The 25,186-nt window shown below is 43.4% G+C and overlaps 1 protein-coding gene and 1 non-coding gene across 10 annotated transcripts; both read right to left on the minus strand.

Annotated features, from left to right (window-relative positions):
* Positions 1-11,939: 11,939 nt before the first annotated feature.
* Asgr2 (asialoglycoprotein receptor 2) lies at positions 11,940-20,449 on the minus strand. 9 transcript variants are annotated; one of them, XM_015504564.1, is made up of 9 exons: positions 20,266-20,449; positions 19,760-19,926; positions 15,128-15,244; positions 14,774-14,869; positions 14,092-14,163; positions 13,634-13,720; positions 13,408-13,553; positions 12,599-12,662; positions 11,940-12,345 (listed from the first exon to the last, which is right to left on the minus strand). In XM_015504564.1, exons 2-9 carry the CDS (start codon positions 19,881-19,883, stop codon positions 12,269-12,271), a joined length of 783 nt encoding a protein of 260 aa, XP_015360050.1. In that variant the 5' UTR covers positions 19,884-19,926; positions 20,266-20,449; the 3' UTR covers positions 11,940-12,268. The 9 variants fall into 9 exon arrangements, with proteins under 9 accessions (XP_015360050.1, XP_015360044.1, XP_015360045.1 ...); XM_015504558.1 differs by having other exon boundaries at positions 12,599-12,705; XM_015504559.2 differs by having other exon boundaries at positions 12,599-12,705; positions 19,760-19,929; positions 20,266-20,419.
* Positions 20,450-21,948: 1,499 nt separating this feature from the next.
* On the minus strand, positions 21,949-22,021 carry Trnaa-cgc. Its single transcript has one exon. It is a non-coding gene; the product is annotated as a tRNA-Ala (tRNA).
* Positions 22,022-25,186: the final 3,165 nt, after the last annotated feature.

Genomic DNA, 25,186 nt, shown 5'->3' on the forward strand with positions numbered 1-25,186 from the left:
TTCTTAAATGCCTTGCAATACATCTCCCAATCTTTGCCAGGGAACTCCATGTGTATGTTGGGTCATGCCTTCAGTGCCACAGCCATGAAAACACTGCTTTTAGCCTTCACTTACTGCTGTGCAAAACCTGAAGATCAGCCAAAGTAAGAAATGGCCCCTTTCTCAGGATTTTGGGCATGTGTCCAGCCCTGTGCATGCACCTGGCCTTCTAGATTCCCAAGAATACATTGGAGGTTTTCAAAGCCATTACGGAAATAGCACTTTAAAGATTTTGGTCAGTCTCTCATTTGCCCAACTGTTAGCCCAGCCTGTCCAACCTTATATTCAAGGAGTAGTATATAAGCAAAGCTGTCAGAATTTTCAAAAGATGTTTCTTCCATATTTAGCTGTTTTTTTCTAATATAAAGTACTTCATAATGTTTATCTTTTATCCTTCCACAACACATGTTCTTATTAATTCCCATTAATTCTTACATTTTTAATTATATTTTGTCTTACGACTGTAACTAAAAGCTCAAAACAGTGTTGATAGTACCAATAAAAGCAAGCATTATTTTTCTTTTTTCTTTTTTTGGGGGGGCAGGGGCAATGATTGTGGGTTTTGTTGTTATTGTTTGGTTTGGTTTGGTTTGGTACCACAGATTGAACCTACAGGCATTTTACCACTGAGCCACATTCCTAGCCATTTTTATTTTTTGTCCTGAGACAGGGTCTCACTAAGTTGCTTAGGGCCTCACTAAGTTGCTGAGGTGGCCTTGAACTTGTGATCCTCCTGCCTCACCCTCAAGAGTCACTGGGATTACAGAGTGCACCAGTTGTTGTTTTTTAAAATTGGAACATTATAATTATGCATAATAGTGGGATTCATTATGCCACATTCATACATACACATAATATAATTTGATCGACTTATTTATACGTATACATAACATAATTTGATGGACTTATTTCCCAGTACCTCCCTTTCCCTCAGGCCTCCTTTTCATGTATTTAATTTTTTATATCATTTTAGCTGTGTTATATTTATTTATTGTAAATTTTATTCAAGTGTAACATATACAGAAAGGTGTGCACATAATAAGTTTACTGAACTTCGTGAGTTTTCACACAACAAACCCATATAACTGGCATGAAATTTAAGAAACAGAATGTTACCAGCACCTCGGAAGCCATTCAGACCACCTTCTGGTAACTAATTTCCTTCCAAGGGCAACCAAAGTTGCTGCTACAACTCTACAAAATAATTTGTCTTTTGAACCATACATGAGAGCGATCATAAAATAGCTCTTAACTTCTCTCACTAACCCTCATGTTTATAAACCCATCCACGTTGCATATTTTTGCAATTTATTCATTCTCTTTGCTGCATGGTTTTTTTCATTTAATGACCATGACACATCTATCTAACCAAACATAGATGAACATTTGGCTTATTTTCAGTTTTTCATTAATTGGAGCAGTACTATGTATCATCCTTAGGACAATAACACACCATGTCCTTGGAATACCTCATAAGTCCTCGGGAACCTAGCCAAGGCAAGGGAAGAAAAAAGAGGAAGCCCAGGCCCGGAATGTCTAGATCAACTAGAAGGACACTACTTTCTCTCATGTATGATGAGATGTATGTACATAGAGCTATCCATACACTGCTACTCTTTGCATGTATACCAAGACAGCTGCTCCTTGGCATGCTGGTCATATAAAGGACAAAGCATGCTAAGCAAGCTGATGCTGATGATGTGACTGCTTCTGTAGATTAACTTATAAAACCCCTCTCTCTGTGGTAACCAGTACAGAACTGAGAGCACTGTGGAAAGAATGTATGTCCCTCGGCTAGCTGGCCTCCGCAGGACAAAATGATCTGAGGGAGAGATGTGATTTTCTGGTGTAGAGTCATCAGGTGAGGAGATGCTACTTGGCAAAGCATCATGGGGGATGGAGGTGCTCCTGTCTAGCCATTGTCACTGGACTCTCTGGTAAAGTCTCCTATCCTGCTCTCCACACTTTGACCATCCCTGTGAGCATTTCCCAATAAACCTGATGTCTCAACCCCGCCCCCATCTCTAGGTGTCTTCCTTAGTCACTCAGCAACATACCCCACTGCCTGGGCACAACTAAGCTATAGACATTACATACTAACATAAACATTTCTGACCCTGCTATCAGTGAATAATACATGTATACATTCCTTTTTTATATAACCAGGAATGAAATTGGTGAGTCATAGGATATGACTTAGTACATACTGCCCAATAATTTTCCAAAGTGGTTTTAACAATTTAAACTCAAACTCCCATCAACAGTGTATAGGGTACCAGTTATACCATGCATCGATGCATACCTGTCATCTCAGCAACTTGGGAACTGAAGCAGGAGGATCACAAGTTCAAGGCCATCTTCAGCAAGTTAGTGAGGTCCTAAGTAATTTTTCGAGAGCCTGACCCAAAATAAAAAATTTAGAAAGGGCTGGGGATGTAGTTCATAGTAAAGTATCCTGGGTTCAATCCTTACTTTCTTAATACTAAAAAATGAAATAAAACCTCAAGGTTGAACTCAGAGCAGCATGGAAATGACAAAAGAAAGTGAATTTGAAGACAAGTCAATAGAAGGAATCCAATCTGAACAATAGAGGGGGAAAAAAGTAGGAAAAATTGTAGAGCCTCAAAGACTTGTTGCACAACCACAAATGATGAGATATTTGTGTCACTGCAGTTCCCAGAAGAATAGGACAAAGAAAGTGATGTGAAAGAAATTATTTGCAATAATAATGACTAAAAACATCTCTAGCTTGGTCAAACACCTAAACCTACAGAGTCAAGAAGTTGAACAATCCCCATACAAAATAAGCCCAGAGAAATTCACTGTTGAAAATAAAAGTCAATCCCCTGGAAGCAAAGGACTCCAGTGACAACTGACTTCTCATCAGAGTCCTTGAAGCCAAAAGGAGTCACGACACTTTTCAAACACACAAAGAAAAGAATTATCCACTTAAGAGTTTACATCCAGTGAAACATCCTTCAGAAATGAAACTGAAAAAAAAAAAGGCACCATCAGATGAAAGAGAGAGAGAGAGAGAGAGAGAGAGAGAGAGAGAGAATTTGTTGTAAGCAGAACCGCTTTAAAAGAAATGACTAATGGGACCTCTTCATACAAGAGAGAAAAGACCAGAAGCAAATATAGAACATCAGGAATAAAGGAAGAACAGCAGAAATGGTAAACATGCAGATAAGATAAAATTAAAAACAAAGTAACTATGTACTGGAGTTTTCAGTTTATGTAGATATAAAATACAAGACAACTATAGCATAAAGTGAGTATATTAGTTTGCTAGGGCTGCCACAACCAAATACCACAGACTGGTACCTTACACAACAAATTCATTTTCTCACAGTTCTGGAGATGTTGACAGATTTGACTTCTAAGTCACCTCTCCTTGGCTGGAGCTGCCTTTTGCTGTGTGTCCTCCTGGGGTCTTTCTTTTATGCATGCATATCCCTAGGGTCTCTTCTCCTGCACCCAAATTTCCTCTTTTTATAAGCACAAATACTAAATGCTGTCTATAAGAAGCTCACTTCAAATATAATGCTGTAACTGGGTGAAAATTAAAAATAGGAAAAAAAGTAACTAGGCAAACACCAATAGAAAGAAAGCTGGAGTGGCTATATTAATATCAAAGTAAAATTCAGAGGAAATATAATTGCTAGAGAAAAAGATAGATAGCACATAATGATAGAAGGGTCAATTCACCAGCAAGACATGATGCACCTAACAACAGAATTTCAAAATACATGATACAAAAGGTGACAGACCTGAAAAATGAATAAGAAAACTCTACGATTATAGTTGAAAAACTTCAACACTCCTTTCTAAGTAATAGATCATATAAACATTAAAATGTGCAAAAATATAGCCAGGTGAGGTGGCACATACCTGTAATCCTAGCAGCTCAGGAGGCTGAGGAAGGAGAATCACAAGTTCAAAGCCAGTCTCAGCAACTTATTGCTTGCTAAGCAACTTAGCAAGACCCTGTTTCAAACTAAAAAATTAAAAGGGATGGGGATGTGGCTCTGTGCTAAACATCCCTGGGTCCAATCCCTGGTATCAAAAAAAAAAAAAAAGTGAAATACAGCAGAACTGAACAATGCCCCATCAACAACTAGATCTTATTAACATTATAGAAAACTCTGCCTAACTCGACACAGTACACACTATTTTAAGAGAACATGAAACTTTCACCAAGCTACATCCTATAGTATAGCATAAAACAGACCTTAACAAATTTTTAAAAACTGAAATTAAACAAAGCAATCCTCGGATAATAATGACATTAAGCTAGAAATCAAAAACAAAAAGAGAATTTTAAATCCCCAACACTTGAAAATTAAATGACCCTTTTCTAACCAATTCAAGGGTCAAAGAGGACAGCTCAAGAGAAATCAGAAATTATTTTGAACTGAACTGCAATTAAACAAAATTTGCAGATGCAGCTAAAGAAATTCTTAGAAAGAAATTCTTAACACTATTTATATTTTTAAAAACTGTTATAAGTCAGTACTGGAGCTCCCAGCTTAAGAAACTAAGAAAAAGAAGAAGATCAAAATAAATCAAAAACAAGAAAGGAAATAATAAAAATAAGAGAAACAATCAATGAAACTGAAAATAGAACAATAATGGAGACGATCAATGAAGCCAAAAGGTGATTGTCTGAGACCAGTCCAGTTGATAAACCACCAACAAGACTGACAAAAGAAAAAGGCAGAAATCAAATCACTAAAACCAAAAAGAAAAAATGGTATTTCACTACCAATACTGAAGAGAATGAAAAGAAGATTAGGAATAACTCCATGCAAAAAAATTCAAAAATTTAAATGAATTGGAACAATGCCTCAAAAATCACAAACCACCAGCTAGGCACAGTGGCACATGTCTGTCATCTCAGCTACTTGGGAGCCTGAGGTAGGAGGACCACAAGTTTCAGGTCAGTCTGGGCAATTCGGCAGGACCCTGTCTCAAATAAAAGAATTAAAAGGGCCGGGGATGTAGCTCAGTGGTAACGTACCCCTGGGTTCAATTCCCAGTACCAAACACACACACACACACACACACACACACACACACACACACACAAGATTAAATGAGTAATCCAAACAGTTCTGTAACTATAAAGAAAGCAAATTCATAGTTTAAAATCTTCCCCTTCAAAAGAAAAAACTCTCCAGGCCCAGATGACTCTAACTAGAGAATTCTACCAAACACTTACAGAAGCAATAACACCAATTCTAAACAATCCTCTTCAGGAAACAGAGGAGGAAGGAACACTTCCCAACTCATTTTATTAGGTTAGCATTTTCCCTGATACACAACCAAAGATAATATGAGAAAAGAAAACTATAGACCACTATCTCCCATGAACACAGACCTAAAAATACTCAACAAAATATTAGCAATTTGAATCTAGCAAATATAAAAAGGACAACACACTACAATTAAGTGGGGCTTATCCCAGCACTGCAAGCCTGGTTCAATATTCAGAAACCAATCAACATAATCCACTATATTAACAATCAACAAGGAAAAATTGCACATTTGTATCAAATCATGCACAAAAGACACTCAACAAAATTCAATACCCGCTGTGTGCTGTGCGCTGCACGTGGCACAACCTGTATTCCCAGCAGCTCCTGAGGCAGGAGGATCGTGAATTCAAAGCCAGCCTCAGCAAAAGTGAGGCACTAAGCAACTCAGTGAAATCCTGTCTCTAAATAAAATGCAAAATGGGGCTAGGGATGTGGCTCAGTGATCAAGTGCCCCTGAGGTCAATTCCTAGTACAAAAAAAAAAAATTCAATACCATTTATTATTCAAAAAAAAAGTTCTGCATACACTAAGAATAGAAAGGAACTTTTTCAATCTGATAAAATGCATCATATACTAATATATCATTCATAGGAAATGTTTGCAGGCAATTTCAAAGTCCGTGGATGGTGGTGTTGAGTAGTGGTGATAGAATAATTTTAATACTTTAACATTTTTTAAAATAATTTTAGGCTGAGTTTTTTTAATTTTTCCTCCTGCCTCATCCTAAAATTAATTATCAAATTATTATTAAGTAGATTTTTTTTCATTTTTCTTTCCTACACATTCAGCTATAAAACAATCTTTAATTTTTTTTTTCATTTTTTACTTTTTAGTACTGGGAATTGAACCCAAGCATATTTACTACCAGGCTACATTTCTAGCTCTATTTTTTTTGTTTTGAGACAGGGTCTCCCTAAGTTGCTTAGGGCCTCACTAATTTGCTGAGGCTGGCCTTGAACTTGTAATCCTCCTGCCTCAGCCTTCCAAGGGATTACAAGGGATTACAGGTGTGTGCACAGCTATAACAACAATCTTAACTTCAAGTCTAAAGTCCAGTCCAGTCTAAAACAAAACTTTGCTCTTGTACCCTATCACTTCTTCATGCAGGGCTGGGCATTAACTCAGTTGACAGAGCGCTTGCCTAGCATGAATAAGGCCCTGAGTTTGATACCTAGCCCTGAAAAAAAAAAAAAGTGCTTTAGGTCTGGGGCTGGGGATCAGCGGTAGCGCACTTGCCTGGCATGTGTGAGGCACTGGGTTTGGTTCTCAGCACCACATATAAATAAATAAAATAAAGGTCTATCAACAACTAAAAAATAATTAATTAAAAAAGTGCTTTATACAGCATTAACTGGGGATCTGCCATGGACAGGGCTATAGCAGACACTATCAGGGTTTTGCTTGGGTCCCTTCACCCTTTTCACCGGCACCTGGTCCCCAGTATGATTATATATTTAAACAGCCAGCACCAGTGTCTCTGTCAGAGGACTGTCCTCGTGCATCAACTGGGCACATGGAGGGCAGAATTATCTTGGGGTGTGCATTTTTGCCAATCACAACTGCCATTAACCCATGACTGGAGGGGTGACAGCTCCCTTGTTCCTGATGGGAACGACTCTGAAATGTGCCCTATGTTATCTTCATTGCTCCCCTGAGGAACTGGCCTTAAAAAAAATTATTCTATCACCACTGGACTTTGAAATTGCCTGCAAACATTTCCTAATGAATCATTTTCACAAGGATCCTCATCTCAAGGTCTGTTCTGGGACAGGCATCATAGACTTCTGCTCTGCCTTCCTCTATTGCAAGGTAGAGAAGAATTCAAGGGCACAGGCTGGTGCTACTATGGCCGTCAAGGTGCTCTTCACAGCAAGCATCCGACACTGGCCTTTCATGAGGCCTAGTAGTGGTGCCTCAGAGAAGCCTTTGGAATCCCTCTGCTCCATGGCAGTGCCTCCTTCCCAAAGATGGCGCACTCTGGTTCACATCAGTTTGTGCTCTGACTGCAGCTGTGCACCCACAGCCTCTTTCAGCCTCTCTCTGCCTTGCAGTCCCTTGGGGAGGGTCCTTCCTAAATGGCTCAAGCCTGACATCCGTCTCACAAGTTCCCTGACACTCCTGCCTGCCAGGCCACTAAGCATAGTTTGATCAACTAATAAATGGGACAGGTGTTAGCCATCCAATTCTCCTCTCAAAAAGCAGAGGTGAGACTGGCGCAGTGCCAGTCCCTAGGTTCAAGCCCTTGTACAAAAGGAGAAGGAGAAGGAGAGAAAGAGGAAGAGGAAGGGGAAGAGGAAGTGGACAGGGAGTGGGAGGAAGAGGAGGAGGAGGAGGAAGTGACTGAGGAAGAGGAGGAAGTGACTGAGGAGGAGGAGGAAGTGACTGAGGAGGAGGAGGAGGAGGAGGAAAAAGAACAAGAAAAGGAAGGGGAAGGGAAAGAAGAGGAAGAAGGAGAAGGAGAGGAGGAGGAAGAGGAAGAGATAAGTCTCTTTCTTCATGATTACTACAATCCTCCTGAACACAGAGCCACAGACTTCCCTAAAACCCTTCCTGATCCTCTCACGTGCCAGTCCACGGGGATCCCAGCAACAACTCAGCTTTACCATCTTGCCTGGTAGGGAGATGCCTGTCTCAGCCTCTCGAATACAACTAGTCTCTGCAAATGGTTCCCTTGGGACTCTGTCACCTGGCTCGTGAGGATATGAAGAAGTATCCCCTTTCTCATTTGGAGAGAAAACAAGTTGAATCCCTCATTGCATCTAAGAACTCTCTTAAAGTCATCTCCATCAGAGACCAACAGAGGAGAAAATTCGAGAATGGGGATCAAGGAAGATGGGAGAAGAGGGAAGGAGAGGTTCTGGGGAATGAAATTGACCAAATTGTTATGCGCTTATATGAATATATCACAATGAATCCCGATGTTATGTATAATTATAATGTATGTACCAATAAAATTAGTTTAGAGAGTTTAAAATCTCTCCATTGGTGATTGTTTTGCCCCCTGTTAGGCCTGTCTAGATGAATCCAGAACCCAGCAACTCTATTTTTTGTTCTATTCTGTTTCATGTTTTAAGATTTTTAAAATAATTTTTATTTGTAAAACAGTAACTCTTGATTTTTAAACACATGGTCACTACCAACAGTCTTTCTCAGTTTGGGGAATTCAGCCAAATTTTTATAAAAACAGGAATAGTATCATTTAACCTTCTATTTCATCCATCATTTTTCTCAGTTCCCAATTGGTCCTGCCAAGATTTTAATCAGACTAATCTGTTTTGGAAATGTGTTTCTGTTTAGAGGATGAAAAGATGAGTTATGGACTTGGAGAAAATATTTGCAGAACACAAATCCAACAAAGAAACAGTATCTAGTATATACAAAGAATTCTGAAAACTCAACAGTTAAAAAAAAAATTAGAGGGGCTGGGGTTATGGCTCAGCCGTAGAGCACTCGTCTTGCACGTGCAAGGCCCAGAGTTCAATCCTCAGCACCATATAAAAATAAATAAATAAATAAAGTTATTAAAAATAGAAAATGGGCAAAAGGCATGAAGAGACATTCTACTGAAGAGGATACAGAGATGGACAATAATCACAGGAAAGATGCACAAAAAAAGAGATATAGCAGCTCGTGCCTGTAATCTCAGCTACACCAGAGACTGAGGCAGGAGGATTACAAGTTCGAGAACAGCATGGGCCACTTAGTGAGACCCTGTCCCAAAATTAAAAAAAAAAAAATTTAAATGAGCTGAAGATGTACCTCACTGGTAGAGCATTTGCCTACCATGTGGGAGACCCTAGATTCAATCCCAAATACAAAAGGAGGAGGAGGAGGAAATCATTAGCCATCAGGGAAGCTCATATGAAAACCGCAATCATACATCACTACATGCCTATCAAAACAAATAAGATTTTAAACAATATTGACAACAACCAAAGGCAGGGGAGAAATAGACAAACTGGATCATTAATACACTCTTGGTGAGTATAAAATGGTACCACAACTCTGGAAAACAGTTTGGCAATTTCTTCTACAACTAAACATGCAATGACTATATGACCTAGCAATTGAACTCTTGAGCATTTATCCCAGATAAATGAAGTTTTATGTTCACACAAAACCTTGTACATAAGTTTTCATAACTGATTTATTTGCAATAGCCAAAAACTAGAAACCCCCTCAGAGGTCCTTCAATAGGCAAACATTAAAAGACACAAGTACTCCATGCCTTGGAATACTATTCAGTGATAAAAAGGAATGAACTACAGACACGTGCACCAACTTAGGTAAATCTCCAGGGAATTAACATTGAATGAAAATAAGCCAATTCAAAAGGGTTACATACTATATGACTCCATATATATATATAATTCTTGAAATTACAAAATTATAGAAAGAGAGAACAGGTTTGTGGCCACCAGGGTTTAGGAACTAGATAGGGTATGGAGCAGGGGGCGGCTATAGGTGTGGATATAAAAGTCAAGATAAAGGATCCTGGGCTGGAGATGTGGCTCAAGTGGTAGCGCGCTCACCTGGCATGCGTGCGGCCCGGGTTCGATCCTCAGTACCACATACAAACAAAGATGTTGTGTCCGCCGAAAACTAAAAAATAAATATTAGAAAAAAAATTCTCTCTCTCTCTCTTTAAAAAAAAAAAGGATCCTATGGTGATGGAAATGATCTGTATCTTATATCAATGGTTGTGGTATTGTGCAATATACTTTTAAGATGTACAATATATATTTCAAGGCCATTGGAGGAAATTAGGTAAAGGTCACATAGGATCTCTCTGTATTATTTCTTAGACCTGCATATGAGTCTCCAATTATCTAAAATTTTACTAAATTATCTGAAGTTTACTGTTTAAAATGGGTTTTAAACAAAGAACAAGTAATCCAACCAATAAATGGGCAAATGAGCTGAACAGAATCTTCTCAAAAGAAGTACAAATGACCAATGAATGTATGGAAAAATGTTCAATATCTTTAGCCATCAGAGAAATGCAAATCAAAACTACAGTGAGCTTTCATCTTCCCTAGTCAGAACAGCTACTATCAAGAAAAGAGAAAGTATATTACATGCTGGTGAGGGTGTGGGAGACAAGGAACCTTAATCCACTGTTGGTGGGGAATGTATATTAAAACAGCTGTTACAGAAAACAGTATGGAGGTTCCCCACAAAACTAAAGATAGAATTAACATATGATCCAACTGTACCATTCTTGGGTATAAACCAAGGGTATAAACCAAAGAAATGAAACTCAACCTACAAAAGAGATACTTGCACACTCACGTTTATCAAAGCACTATTCACAATAGCTACGTTATAGAATCAGCCTAGATACCCATCAATAGATCGATGGATAAAGAAAATGTGGAATACACACACCACACACACCGTGGAGTACTATTCAGCCATAAAAGCAAAAATCATGTCATTTGCAAGAAGATGGATGGAACTGAGATCATCACGTTAAATGAAATAAGCCAAATTCAGAAAGACGAGTACAGCATGTTTTCGCTCGTATGTGGAATCTAAAATAGAGAGAGATGTGAAAATAGAAAGGGAATTTTTAGGGAAGGGAAAGGAGGACAAGGGGGAGGGGTGGCAAGAGAGGATAGAAGTGAGGGTGGATGCAATCACAAACATTATACGTAAAAATAAACAAATACGGCAACTACTTACACAGAGAATAGTTAAATAATATATGGCATAGCCATACCTTGGCATTCTCTTCAGCTGCTAAATTTGATGAGATAAAACCTTAAAGATAATGAACAATGTTCACAAGACGTTGCAGAGTGAAAAATTAAGCTATGTTATTATTTGGTGTAGCATACATGGGTGTACACAGAAATTGTTCTGACAGAGCACTCAGAAATAGTTAACTCTGGGGAGAAGCAGAAGGGAGAGAGGACACTGTGTGTGTGTGTGTGTGTGTGTGTGTGTGTGTGTGTAACAGTATATATTACTTTGTCATTTTAAAATGGGGGTGGTACTGCTGGGGATGTAGCACAGGGGTACAGTACTTGCCTTGTATGCTCAAGGTCCTGGGTTCCATCCATAAGCACCATGAATACAAGTAAAATGCAATCCTTAAAGATGTGTTTAAGGTCAGGTTCCAAATGATCTTGGAAAGGGACATGTATCAACCGTGGAAATGGTTGGAGACACCTTGTGTTGGATATATGTCTAAATCTGTTTGAGGCCCCAAAGAAGCAGCCATGCTGAAAGGGGTGGGCAGGAGTCTTACTGAGCCTTCTCCCCCTGGCAAACATTTCCCCTGGAAGCTGAAGTTGGAGCAGGGGTGTTCTCTGCAAAACCCAATTTGGGGAGATCCTAAATGCAGAAAAAGTTTCTCCTTCAGGAACTCTAGGAAGCTGGGGGGTCCCCTCCAACCCATCTGAGTGCCAACCACTGAGCCTTGTTTCTCCACATCTCTTCTGTCCCCTCCCCAACCAGGGTCCCTGGGGATTGGTGTCAAGGAGCAGAGCCTAGAACTTACACCCTACTCCTCCAGAATCTCCTCTCTCCTGTTCCTTGCACTCTGCATGCCCCAATCCCAAATAACCAGGCCGCAAAGAGTTTCAAGTATTTATTTCTACTCCATTGAAGCCACTGAAAATTGTAATAACTACAACAAAGAACTGTGGAAAGAGGCAGGCCCTCAGCCTTCCCAGGATCTGAAACAAACCACCCCCTTTTCTACTTTTCTTCAACCTCTCCCCATAACCCAGACTCGCTTTTTCCTCCTTTCTGTAGAATTCCCAGTAGAGAAGCCAGGGTCGGTGCAGGGATGGGGTGCGCGTTAGAGATGTGCTGGGGCCGGGCTTAGTCAGTGCTATTCCGCTTCATCTCGCACGCCCAGCGGTTCACCTCTAAGCAGAAGTTGTCGTTCCAGCGTCCATCTGTCAAGAGCTCAACACAGTCTTCACTTCTGCCCGGCTCATGGCCCTGCCAGTTGTCTGGCTGAGTGATAGCCCAGTTCCTAAGAAGACAAGACAAAGCCCAAGATCTGACCAGGCCACATCCTAGCAACCCTGCCCCCACCCCCAACTCCAGAAAAACACAGCCTTGGGGCAGGTTCAGGGCAAGAAGGTGCAGCCTTAGAGGCAGGGAGTGGGAAAGGAGAGGGTTGAGGAATTTGGTCCCCAAAAGGACCTCAGGGAGTCTGTTAGGGCCAAAAGCCCTGTGGCTGTCCCCAAGGCAAACTAACAAGAGGATAGATAGAGCCCTCTTACCTATAGCTATGCCTGTAGTCAGTTCCATCCACCCATTTCCAGGAGCCATCGCTGTCAGTGAGTCCTATCCAGATATGAAAGGCGCCTGTGTGTTGTAAAATGAATTTCTGGAAAAACAGGGGGGTGAGGCTGCTAGTTCCTTGTTCCTTGGACCTTTTTCCTTCATCCATGCAGGCATCCGTGTGCCTCCCTCAGCCTTCTCCAGCCGATCTGTCTCCACTGAAGCATCAGTTCCCAACACAACCGTTCCCTTGGTTTCCCCTCTGTCATCGGAGCTATCGTCAGTGAACACTCACTGGGCTAAACTTTGTGCTAAGTGCTTTCCAGGGACTATTTCATTTAATCCTCAGAAGCTCTCTAAGTTGGGTGCCAGACAACTCACATATTGCAAGGTAAGTTGTTAGAGCCCAGAGAGCCAATCCAGGATCTAGTTTGTGACCACTGTCCTCTGGGTCCCACTCCATTCCCATTATATCTGCTATTCTGACTCTGGTTTGCTCCCTGTCTTCTTCCCTCAGCCTCAGACTCATGGAATTCCTATTCCTGCTCTCCACCAAGACCCCCAAACCCATTAAGGATCTTGGTTTCACTTGCCTCTCAGGTTTAAATGCCCTTACTTGTTTCTGCCTGCAATCTCCCACCTCTTAGCATCAATGGCTGCTCGACTATGAACCCCCCAGGGCTCTACCACACTTCTGCTTCTGGACTCTTCCTTAGGTTAAAAAGACAAAAAGAAACCTGATGATGGGAACCTCCTGACTGAGCCTGAGTTCAAGGTTTCCTCCTGCCTTTGGGAAGCTTGGCCTCACCTGCTCCTCTCTGGAGTTGATGACCACCAGGTGGGCATTCTCTAGCTGGCAGTACTTGTCGGCCTCAGACCAGGTCTTCCCAGCACGAGAGAACCAGTAGCAGCTGCCTTCATGTTCCACCCAGTTAACAGGACAGCATTCTGTGCCTGAGAGGACAGGGGCAGAGGGAGATGAGATCTAGCCGGAAGGGACAAACACAGTGAGACCGGGCATGCCCTGTCCTTACCGTTGCTCTGGAAAAATGCCATCTGACATGTCAGGATACGCAGATCTAGTGGGAAGTGCTTCAGGTGAAGGAGCAAGGTGGCATGATCTAGGGGGACAGATGGACAGACAGCAATGCAGTAAACATGTGGGTCCCCCACCTGCCAGCACCAGGCACAAGAATCCAGCTGTTGGCTGGGGATGCATGCACACACACACACACACACAAAAACAAACACACATACCACACAACCCACCACACTATACACACACCACACATAGAAGCACACCACACCACAAACACACACACCAGACATACCACACCACATACACACCTAACACACACACAACCTACCACACATACACATAAAGCTCACACATAGCACACACACACATACAAACACATACCACAATCCACACACACATCACACCCAGTGCATACACACCACACCATCCACATACTCAGGGAGGGCCTCTGACCTGCTTTTAGGTCCTGCTGATGTTTCTCCATTGTGGCTCCCAGGGATGTCACCTTGTCACCTGCAATGTCCCCTGAAAAGGGAGAAGCTAAGTGGTTTCGCCTCTTTTCTGCCTGCTGACCATGCCTCCAGCCTCACATGCCTGGGAATCAGTTGGGGACCATCACCTTGTCCAGGATGTTATGTGGTCTACCACCTGAACCCCTCAGGCCACCCAGGCTCCCCACACCACCAGAGAGACTCAGGACACTGCACTGTATAAGTTCTTTCACTGGATCCCCATGTTCTTGCAACCAAGCCCCACTCAGCAAGCACATCTTGCTGCAAAGACTGGCCCCATACCATTCTCTGCCTGATAGTCCCCGCCCCACCAATTAGCTCACCTCATGCTAAAATTGTCCATAAGTCCCAAAATGTGCATTGTTCTTCCTCATCTCCGGGCTGTCCCAGATTCTCCTCTCCATCACTAACCTCTCTCTTCTTCACCTACATGATCTGATTCATCCTCAAGGCCCCTCAGGTCAGGGGCCAACATCCTTGGAAGCCTTGCCCAACTTCTTGGGCTGGGTTACCTACCTCAGTCTGAGTCTGCACAGCCCCTAACCATGTCCTTATTGCAGACTCAGCACAGAGCCTGGCAAACTTCTCTGGATAAATTATCACCAACCAGCCAGCCCACTCACCATGGGAGCCCAGAGCCTGGATTTCCATCAGGGTGCTGGAGGAGAAATTGCTGAAAGATTCTTTTAGGGTCCGCAACTCTGCTTGCAGCTGTGTGCCTTGTCAGGAGACAGTGGGAACAAGATGGAGTGTGGGCTATGTCTGCCATCACTATCTGCATGACTGCCCCTCTCTTCACCTGTCACTGCACCATGATTGGTCCCATCGTTCCCCCATCATCAGCCCCCATTCGCACCCTGTACAGTCCCCATGCTGCCTCCACCTCTTCTCCTCTCAATAACCCCATTACTGCCCCCGACACTGCCCATCACTTTTCCCCACCCCTGCCTTATCCCTGCCAGCCCTGTGACTCTCACTTTGGGACCCAATTACACAAACAGCCACCAGCAGCAGGATATTGAAACCCAGGGAGAGCAGATTGAGATAGAGCCTGGAGCAGAGGCGCTGTGGAAGGGGCTGGGGAAGACGTGACCCTGTGAGAGAGAGAGTGTCATGAGCCAGGCATCCAAGGGCACAGAAGTCTGAGGAGACACAGCCTGGTTGGGGAAGAAACCAGGTGGGGGACTGTGGGACATTCAGCAGGTTTTGACACTAGCATTGGGGCATTGCACACACACACTTGCACCCCTATGAAAGTGTGGCATGCACATGCCCCTACACAGTACTCATGCACATGACACAGTACACACATCAGCTGTGTGCAAAGCTGAGATCTTGGACATGGAACAGGGAGACACACAGGCATCTGGGGGAAAGACCTGGCCTTTATTAGACACACACTCTAAGAAAGTAGGTCTATGAATGGTTTCCCCTCCTGCCCACCTGCTGGAATGACCTGCAAATCACCTCTGGCCTTAATCTCTGCCCTTCCACAGCCCCTGTCCCTTCCGACTGTTTCCCTAGAGGCTGGGCCCTGTGTTCTTAAATTCAATGACTGCATCCCTCATACAAGTACAAACCTGAAATAATCCCTCTCTTCCCAAAACTCCACTAGGATCCTTCAGTCCAGGTCATTCCACTCCCCAAGGGACACCCCTCATCTTCTCAGACTCAGATTCTCTTCCCCCAATTCCCACTGCCTTTGTCCCCCCTGAAACCCAAGTTCTATTGTAAACACTCTCTCCTGAGCCCCCATCATCCCACAGTAACCTCTCCCACCCCTTGATCAGTCTGCACCTGACCTCACACTCACACACACACACACACACACACACATACACACACACATTTTTCATTACACTCTCACATGCACACACACACTCATTAACACACATTCTGAAATACTTTCACTTACTCACCTATTGATACTTACTTTCTTACACCTCCTCACACACATATGGACACTGACACGCATTATTCACACCCCCACATCTTCATGTGCACAAGCTGGCCTGCCCCACTGCTGGCTCTCCAAGTCCAGAGGATGACGGTTCTCCCAGCCCTGAGCTCCTGCTTTTGCACCATCCACCTGCACTCACACACTTCCTCTTTTCTGCCTTGGACCCTGCCTCTGTGGACCTCCTTCTCTCCTTAGCACCCCAACATGCTAGGGAGGTTCAGTCAGAAGCCCAGAATCTTCCTTTTCAGGTCATCTCTTATCACCATCCTGAGTTGGACACTGACCCTGTGAGCGACCATCCAGTACTCAAGACCTTCTTACACTAATGAATGTCACCTTCCTCCACTGCAGCACACTCAGAGCCATCTTGGCCAGGAGAAGCTATGCCTTTGAGGCCTCTACTGCCCACATCCCCTCAGCAAAACCTCTCCTGCCTCTTACCTCCCCCCACATCCTCCCTGATGCTTTTGCTTTCTCTTCTGCTATGGTTAGAATGTGTTCCCCCCAAGAAAAAGATACACTCATACATTGCTGGTGGGACTGCAAATTGGTGCAACCACTTTGGAAAGTATTGTGGAGATTCCTCAGACAACTTGGAATGGAACCACCATATGACCCAGCTATCCCACTCCTTGCTCTATACCCAAAGGACTTAAAATCAGCATACTATAGTAACATAGCTGCACCAATGTTTATAGCAGCTGAATTCACAATAGTAAACTGTGGAAGCAACCTAGATGCCCATCAATAGATGAATGGATAAAGAAACTGTGGTATATGTACACAATGGAATATTACTCAGCATTAAAAGATAATAAAAAGTTGGGCACAGTGACGCACACCTGTAATCCCAGTGGCTCAGGAGGCGGAAACAGGAGGATCATGAGTTCAAAGCCTCAGCAAAAAGCGAGGCATTAAGTAACTCAGTGAGACCCGTTTCTAAATAAAATACAAAAACAGGGCTGGGGATGTGGCTCAGCAGTCAAGTGCCCCTGAGTTCAATCTCCGGTATGGGGGTGGGGGGGGAGAGAGAGAGAGAGAGAGAGAGAGAGATTAAGGTATTTGCAGGTAAATGGATGGAGTTGGAGAATATTATGCTAAGTAAAGTAAGCCAATCCCAAAAAACTAAAAGCCGAATGTTTTCTCTGATCAGTGGATGATAATCTATGCATGCGAAGCATATGGGAAGAATAGAGGAACTTTGGATTGGGCAAAGGGGAGGGTGGAGAGGGGTTAGCGGGTATGAAAGCCGGTGGAATGAGATGGACATCATTAGCCCCAGGTACATGTATGATTGCACGAATGGTGCATCTCTACACCGTGTACAACCAGAGAATTGAAATGTTGCACTCCGTTTGTGTACAATGAATTTAAATGAATTCTGTTGTCATGTACAACTAAGTAGAACAAATTAAAAAAAAAAAGCTTAAAGGTCAGCAGGTGGAGTTCTATTGAAATGATAAAACCTATAGTATTAACTACTAGAACTGTTCATTTTAAGTAGGTGAAATAGTTATAAGTGGGATGGTCATGGGAGTGATGTTATTGGAGATACAGATGCCAGCAAAAATGCTGCCAATTGTAAGATGTTTCATTGAATTAATCAACAAAAAGTTATTTTCATTAATACAAAAAAGAATATGCCCCACCCCCCAGTGATGGAAACTTGATCCTCAATGCAGGAGTGTTGTGAGATGGAACCTAATGGGAAATAGATTAATGCCATTATTGTAGAACCAGATTCTTTATTAAAGCTTCTCTCCTGCTCTCTCTCTCTCTCTCTCTCTCTCTCTCTCTCTCTCTCTCTCTCACCCTCCCTTTGCCCTTCCACCATGGGATAAGGCAATAAGAAGGCCCCTCATCAGGTGCAGCCCCTCAATCTTGGACTTTCTAGCCTCCACAACCATAAGCCAATAAATCTCTTCACTTTAAATTACTCAGTTTATATTTGTTTTGTTTTGTTTTGTTTTGTTTGAAGCGGGGTACCAGGGATTGAATTCAGGGGCACTCAAACACTGAGCCACATCCCCAACTCTATTTTGTATTTTACTTAGAGACAGGATCTCACTGAGTTGCTTAGCATCTCGCTATTGCTGAGGCCTGTTTTGAACTCTAGATCCTCCTGCCTCAGTCTCCCAAGCCACTGGGATTACAGGCGTGCACCTCTAATTTGGTTTTTTTTTGTTTTGTTAGGGTGGGAGTTGTACCAGAGATTGAACCCAGGGCACTTAATCACTGAACCACATTCCAACCCTTTTATATATATATTTTTAATATTTTTAGTTGTAGATGGACCCAATACCTTTATTTAATTAATTTATTTTTATGTGATACTAAGGACTAAAACCAGTGCCTCACACCTGCCAGGCAAGTTCTCTATCGCTGAGCTATAACCCTAGCCCTATATTTTTATTTTGAGACAAGGTTCAATCCCCAGTATAATAAAAAAAGAAATTGTAAATTTTCAAATGTGTTGAAAACTGTACACATGAAAACTGCCAGGAAGAGTGGGAAGTTGTCAACAGTAAAACATGACCTCTGGTGAGGAACCCTCTCCCAGGCAGCAGGGGCTGCGCCACCTTCACTTCCCCCTCCTCATTGTCCCTTGGTCTGTTTGGACGAGCTCCCTCTCTGGACTTTCTCCAAGCCTCCTGCTCAAACTCTGAATCCTCTCCCTCTCAGAAGATTCAACAATCCCCAAAGTTGTTGTTGCATGTCCTCTTACCCCAGGCATTGTGTGGGCCCTGGAACTCTGTCCCCATGGAGTCTACCACCCAGTGGAAAGGCCAGCCAACACAGGTCCAGGGGAAAGAGAAGGCATGGGTGGGACACCTACCTCTTCTGCCCACTTCTGCCCTGCCCAGCACCAGTCCTTCCCTCCCAGCTTCAACAAGGTAGGGTCTCCTCCCAGTCCAGGCTGGCCAATCTTCTACCTGAGCTTTGAGTCCCAACCCCTCTTGTCTCCACAGAACCCAGCTTCATCACCAGAATTCACACATGACATTTTCCTCTGTCCCTGGATCCTGCCTTTTTGCGTAGAACCCCTGAAATCTCTCTTGCTTTAAAACATCTTCTCAATTGCTTGGCATCTGTGTTCAAAATTTGCTAGAGGAGGATGGGGATTGTAGCTCAGTAGTAGAGTACTTGCCTAGCATGTGTGAGGCACTGGGTTCGATTCTAAGCACTGCATACAAATAAGTAAAATAAAGGTCCATTGACAACTAAAAATATATTTAAAAAAAAATTTTTTTGCTAGCGGAGGATCCAGGCAGGAGGCCTGCAGGTAGCAGGAATCTCCCAGGATCTCTTCATGCTGGTTTCTCAATCCACCCCAACTCACCCCACCCCCACCCACACAGTTCTGCTGGGCTCTGCATTACTTGTACACACACACACACACACACACACGCACGCGCACAGCACCCATCTGCTTGGGTGAGAGGGGAGGGAGGGAGCCATCTCCAGGGATCCCCACACCTCTGGGCACATACCCTTGCCTATGGCCTTCTGCAAACAGAGGTACCAGCAGCTCACACCTAGAGGGACTAACTCAGTCCCTTGAGCAAATGTGACAGAGACCTCATGGAGACAGAGAACAATTGGCAGCTGAAATGGGATGCAGGTGAAGCCCCAGAAACTGAACACTTGCCTTTCCAAAATGGATTTTCTCTCCTGGGATTCTGCCCTTGAGTGTCTGGCCCCTCACCGCCACTGAGCTCATGGTCATTTTCTTCAGAGTCCAGCTGCTGGATGTCTTGAAATTCCTTCTCCATGATGTGCCCAGGGCTGGTGCTGGAGCTGGACCTGGAGTTGAGGCTGCTATTATGGGTTAGAGCTGGGGCCAGGATGGGGCTAAGATACCAATTTGTGTAGAGGCTGATGGTGGTAATTGAAATAGGGCCTGAATAGGTCAAGCTGATAGCTTGGGTTGGGTCAGAGGTTAGAGACGAGTCAGGGGCAAAGGTTTGAAATACTGCAGGATCCTGTCCCCATTCTCAGGGGACCGCTTGGCCCTTGACATGGCCATGAACCTTTCCTCCATATTCTCAAGGACCAAGTCACCCTACATCTTCCCATCAGCTCCCATTGTTCCTGAACCAGGGTCTCCTTAATCCCAAACAGCCCAGCCCCACCTGCCTCCCCCACCTTGGTTACCTGTTGAAAGAATGGAGAACTAACTGGCTCCTGCAGGCAGCCCAGGCCCCAGGGAGAAAGAGGGGTTAAAGCAAGGAGAACTAGAGCAAGCGGTTCTAGATGAAAGGGGAGGAGGGGCCTGGCCCAGGCAAGGGCCTTGAGCCCTGTGTGTGTCTGAGTGTCCAAAAGATTCTAACCTGGCATCTCCTCCCCTGGGACTTTGGACAGTAAATAGAAGAGGAAACAGTTGGAACTCAGACAAAGAGTGGTGGGGGGCAGAGGGACACAACCATCTCTGTTCTCCTACCCAGAGAAGAGGGTCTCCTGGTCCAACCTCCCACCTTCACATTCCAGTCACCCCATTGCACCATTTGGGAGGGGGAACCAGACCTGTAGAAACTGGGGCACAATGGCAGTTCCCCCTTTGTCCCTCCTCTTTTCACTTCCTACTTCTGAATTTCCCAGAACTGTTGGTGTCTCCAAATATCCCTGACCAGGTCAAGTACCCTTCCCTGCTCTTGCCCAATCCAGCCAGTGACCCTGGCATTCAAGCCCCAGGCCCCAGGCTCACCAGCCCTGTCCTGACCCACTCACTCTCCAGGATTAGTGAAGTTAAAGATGTGGAAACCACAGAAGTCAGAGGAAGGAGCATGACAGAGAGCACTCTCTTTGGGGCAGGAGGAATTCAACCTCAGTAAGTGCCTCCGGTGGCCCAGCACTGTATCAAACCCAGGAACACAAACATTTGTCTCCACGCACAACCACTGCTCTAAGTTATCTATAAGTGTTAACTCATTCACCCTGCACAACGCCCCCATGAGACGGACACATTTGTTATTAGTCCCAATTCACAGGGCAGGTTAATGGAGCCTCAGGGAGGTTAAGTGCCTTGCTTCAGGTGGGAGGTTTTTTAGTTTAGATCTGGAACATTTCCAGTGGCTTATGTGCTAGGCTTAATGACTATATTGGAAGATGGAGCCTTTGGAGAGATAATTTCAGTTAAATAAGGTCATTATGATGGGACACTGGTCCAATAGAAGTGGTGTCCTTATAAGAAGAAGAAGAAACACCACAAAAACACAGAGGGAAAAAAAGCCATGTGAGGACACTAACAGAAGGGGACTGTCTCCAAGTCAGGAAGAGAGCCCTCACCAGACAGCCAGCTGCCAACAACTTGATCTTGGAAATCTATCTCCAGAGCAGTCAAAATAAATAAATTTCTCTTGGTTTAAGTCACCCAGTCTGTGGTGTTCTCTTATGGCAGCCCAAACAGTCTAAATAATGGACAAAAAATGCAAGTGGACATACGCCTGGCATCATGGCCAGCCCTATAATCCCAGCAATTTGAGAGGTTGAGGCAGGACAAGCACAAGTTGAAGACGAATCTCAGCAATTCAGCAAGGCCCAGTCTCAAAGTAAAAAATAAAAAGGGCAATGGATACAGCTCAGTGGTAGAGCACTCTGGATTCAATTTCCAGTACAAAAGGAAGGAAGGAAGGAAAGTAAAAAGGAACGGAGGGAGTAGGGGAGGCAGGGGGAGGGAGGGAGGAAGGAAGAAGTGGGGGAAAGGATTCACAGTTTAAAAAAAAAATGGAAATAGCAGAAATGATCTCTTTTTTTTGGCAGGTAAAGACTTTTTTAATTTTTTTAAATTTTTTTTAGTTATACATGGACACAATATCTTTATTTTGTTTATTTATTTTTATGTGGTGCTGAGGATCGAACCCAGGGTCTCTCGCGTGCGAGGCGAGCGCTCTACCACTGAGCCACAACCCCAGCCCCAAGACTTTTTTATTTGTTATAATAAATTCATACATTAACACAATAAAACAGTATAATTTGATCAGTTTCATTCCCCAGTTCCTCCCATTTCCCTCTCCTCCTTCCCACTGTTCCTCTTCTATTCTACTGGTCTCCTTCCTACTTTGTTCAATATGTTCTACTTAGTTATACATGGCAGCGGGATGCATTTTGACACATTGTACACAAATGGAGCACAAGGTCTCCTTCCCCCTGGCTGTACACGGTGCAGAGTCACACCAGTCTTGTAACCATACGTGTATATAGGGTAATAAGGGCCATCTCATTCTACTGTCCTTCCCATCTCCAACACCCCACCCCTCCACTCACACCCCTTTACATAATCCAAAATTCCTTCATCCTTCTCTATCCTCCCTGCCTCCCCGTCCGCTTATCAGAGAAAACACTCGGCCTTTGATTTTTGGGGATTGGCTTATTTCACTTAGCATGATATTCTCTAGTTCTATCCATTTACCTGCAAGAAATGATCTTAACATAGACCTAACAGGAGGAGGTGGCATAGAGAGGGGACAGATAAGAGATACCAAAATACAGTTAGATTGGAAAAATAAATTCTACTGTTCTACAGCCCTGTAAGATATAGAACAATTTGCTGTATATTTCAAAATAGCTGTAAATGGTGATTTTGAATTTCCCAACACAAAGAAATGATAAATGTTTGAAACAATGGAAATGCTAATTACCCCAATCTGATCATTACACATTGGATACATGTACTGAGATGTCACACTGTACCCATAAATAAGTGCAATTGCTATGTGACAATTAAAAAAATAAACAAGATAGACTCAATGGTAGTTAACAGGAAAGAGTTTTCTAAATCTATAGTTTATATGGTACATGAATTAATCGTACTTCTATAAAACAAGAGCAGGAAGTCTCAAAAAAAAGAACAATAGACAAGAGAAAAATAAGTTCAGAGGACTAGCATGGTGATTGACATTTGCAGGGGCGCGGAGGGGCACTGGGGATTGAACCCAGGGATGCTTTACCACTAAGCTACGTCCCTAGCCCTATTTATTTATTTGTTTGTTTGTTCGTTTGTTTGTTTATATCTTGAGACAGGGTCTTGTCGAGTTGCTAAGGCTGGCCTTGGTCTTGCAAACTTCCTGCCTCAACATCCCAAAGAGCTGGGATTATAGGCATGCACTGCCATGTCCAGCTAGTGAAGGACAATTTTGAAACACAATGGAGATGTGAAGAGCCAGTTGGTAATAACAGGAAATTGCATCTGTGACTTACAGGACAAAAATGATAAATTTTTCCAGAACTCAGCTAAAAAAAAAGAGATTCATATACTTAAGTTCAGAGCAGCTCTCTTCACAATAGTCAAAAGATGAAAGCAACACATGTATCCATCCACTGGTAAATGGATAAGCAATAATCACATTAGCCATACAATGATACATTATTTAATCATAAAAAGAAATAACATGCTGCTACATGAATGAACCATGGAAACATTATGCTGAATAAAATAAGCCAGTCACAGAAAGACAACACTGTACAATTCCACTTACATGGGGGAACTTGGAGTAGTCAAATTCACAGAGACAGAAAGGACGGTAGTTGCCAGGGGCAAGACAGAGGGAAGAATGGAGTTGTTGTTGAATGGTGTTATGGTTTGGATATGAGGTGTCCCCCAGAAACTCATGTGTAAGACAATGAAGGAATAATCAGAGGTGAAATGATCAGATTATAAGAGATGTAACCTAATCAGTGGATCCATCTATTTAGTGGATTAATGATTTGAATGGATTACTGGGTGGTAACTGAGAGCAGGTAGAGCATGACTGTAGGAAGTAGATTACTGGGGGTGTGCTCTTGGGGATTATGTATCTTGTCCACACTCCCAGGAGCTGAGCAGCTTTCCTCAGCCCTGCCCTCCTGCCATGATGTTCTGCCTTATCTCAGACCCAGAGCAAGGGAGTTGGTTGACCATGGACTGAACCTCTGAAACCAAATAAACTTATTCCTCTAAGGTGTTATCATCAGGTGTTTTTGACACAGGGATAAAAAGCTGACTAACACAAATGGGTAGAGACTTTCAGTTTTGCAAATGAAAAAGTTCTGGAGATGGATGGTGATGGATGGCTACATAATGGTGTGAATATACTGAAACCACCAAACTATACACTTGAACTTGGTGTAAATTGTGAACCATTCCTAAAGGAAAGTGGGGTGGTAGGAAAAAAAAAAACTAAGTCACTGAATACCTTCTTTCTGTTCCAAGAAGCCTCACCAAGTTAAAAGAACAAGGAGAGCAAGCCTAAACTGGAAAGTCCAAGCACATATTATTATTGAAGGATACTGACTTTCTCTTATGCATGCTGAGAATTAGGGCAGACCAGTGCTATCAGCAGTAAGCTACTTTCTCACAAGTACATCGCGACAGTTGCTCCTGGGTAGGCTGGTCCTACTAGTAAACTAAGCAAGCTAATGATGCTTTTGCAACCTAAAATGTAAAATTCATCCCTGAGTGGGGACCTGTGTGGAACTGAGGGCACTGCAGGAAGGATATGAGTCAGTCATTCAGCCAGTCACCACTGGAGAAAATGTTGTGAGGGAGAGGAGACGCTGCTTGCCATAGCACAGGAGGGACAGAGGTGCTATCAGCATGTCACCACTGAACTATTCTTGGAACAGCCACTGATCTCTGGTAAGCTTTCCCCAATTAATCCTACATCTCCCATGTTGTCACCAGTTGTGGGAGACCAACCTTACACGTGACTGAATTACACTCCCCAGCTGGGTGCTGAGGCACTCATTCGCAGAAATGTGACAGAGCTTTCCCCACCCTTCTTGGGTTTGAGGGTCGGTGTCTCATGCATGGGTGTGTCTTGCTACAGCCCCATGGGTGGAGCTATGCTCACCTGTTCCTTTGTAATATAACCCCTTGCCCTGTTTAGGATAGAATCTTCCATGGAAGTGCCTTGTGTGTGTCCCCCTTCTCTTACTGTGCCCTTGGGTGTGGCCTACCAGGTGTCAGTCAACCTGCTGACAGTGGACATCATGAAGATAGACTCAGTCCCCTGAAACCTGACCCCTTGCCTCATTTGAATAGCTTCTCCTCAATAAAAGGGGTCAGTGTGTGCTCTCTCTCTCTCTCTCTTTCTGTGGA

Source organism: Marmota marmota, unplaced genomic scaffold, assembly GCF_001458135.2.
Source record: "Marmota marmota marmota unplaced genomic scaffold, marMar, whole genome shotgun sequence".
Classification (NCBI taxonomy): domain Eukaryota; kingdom Metazoa; phylum Chordata; class Mammalia; order Rodentia; family Sciuridae; genus Marmota; species Marmota marmota.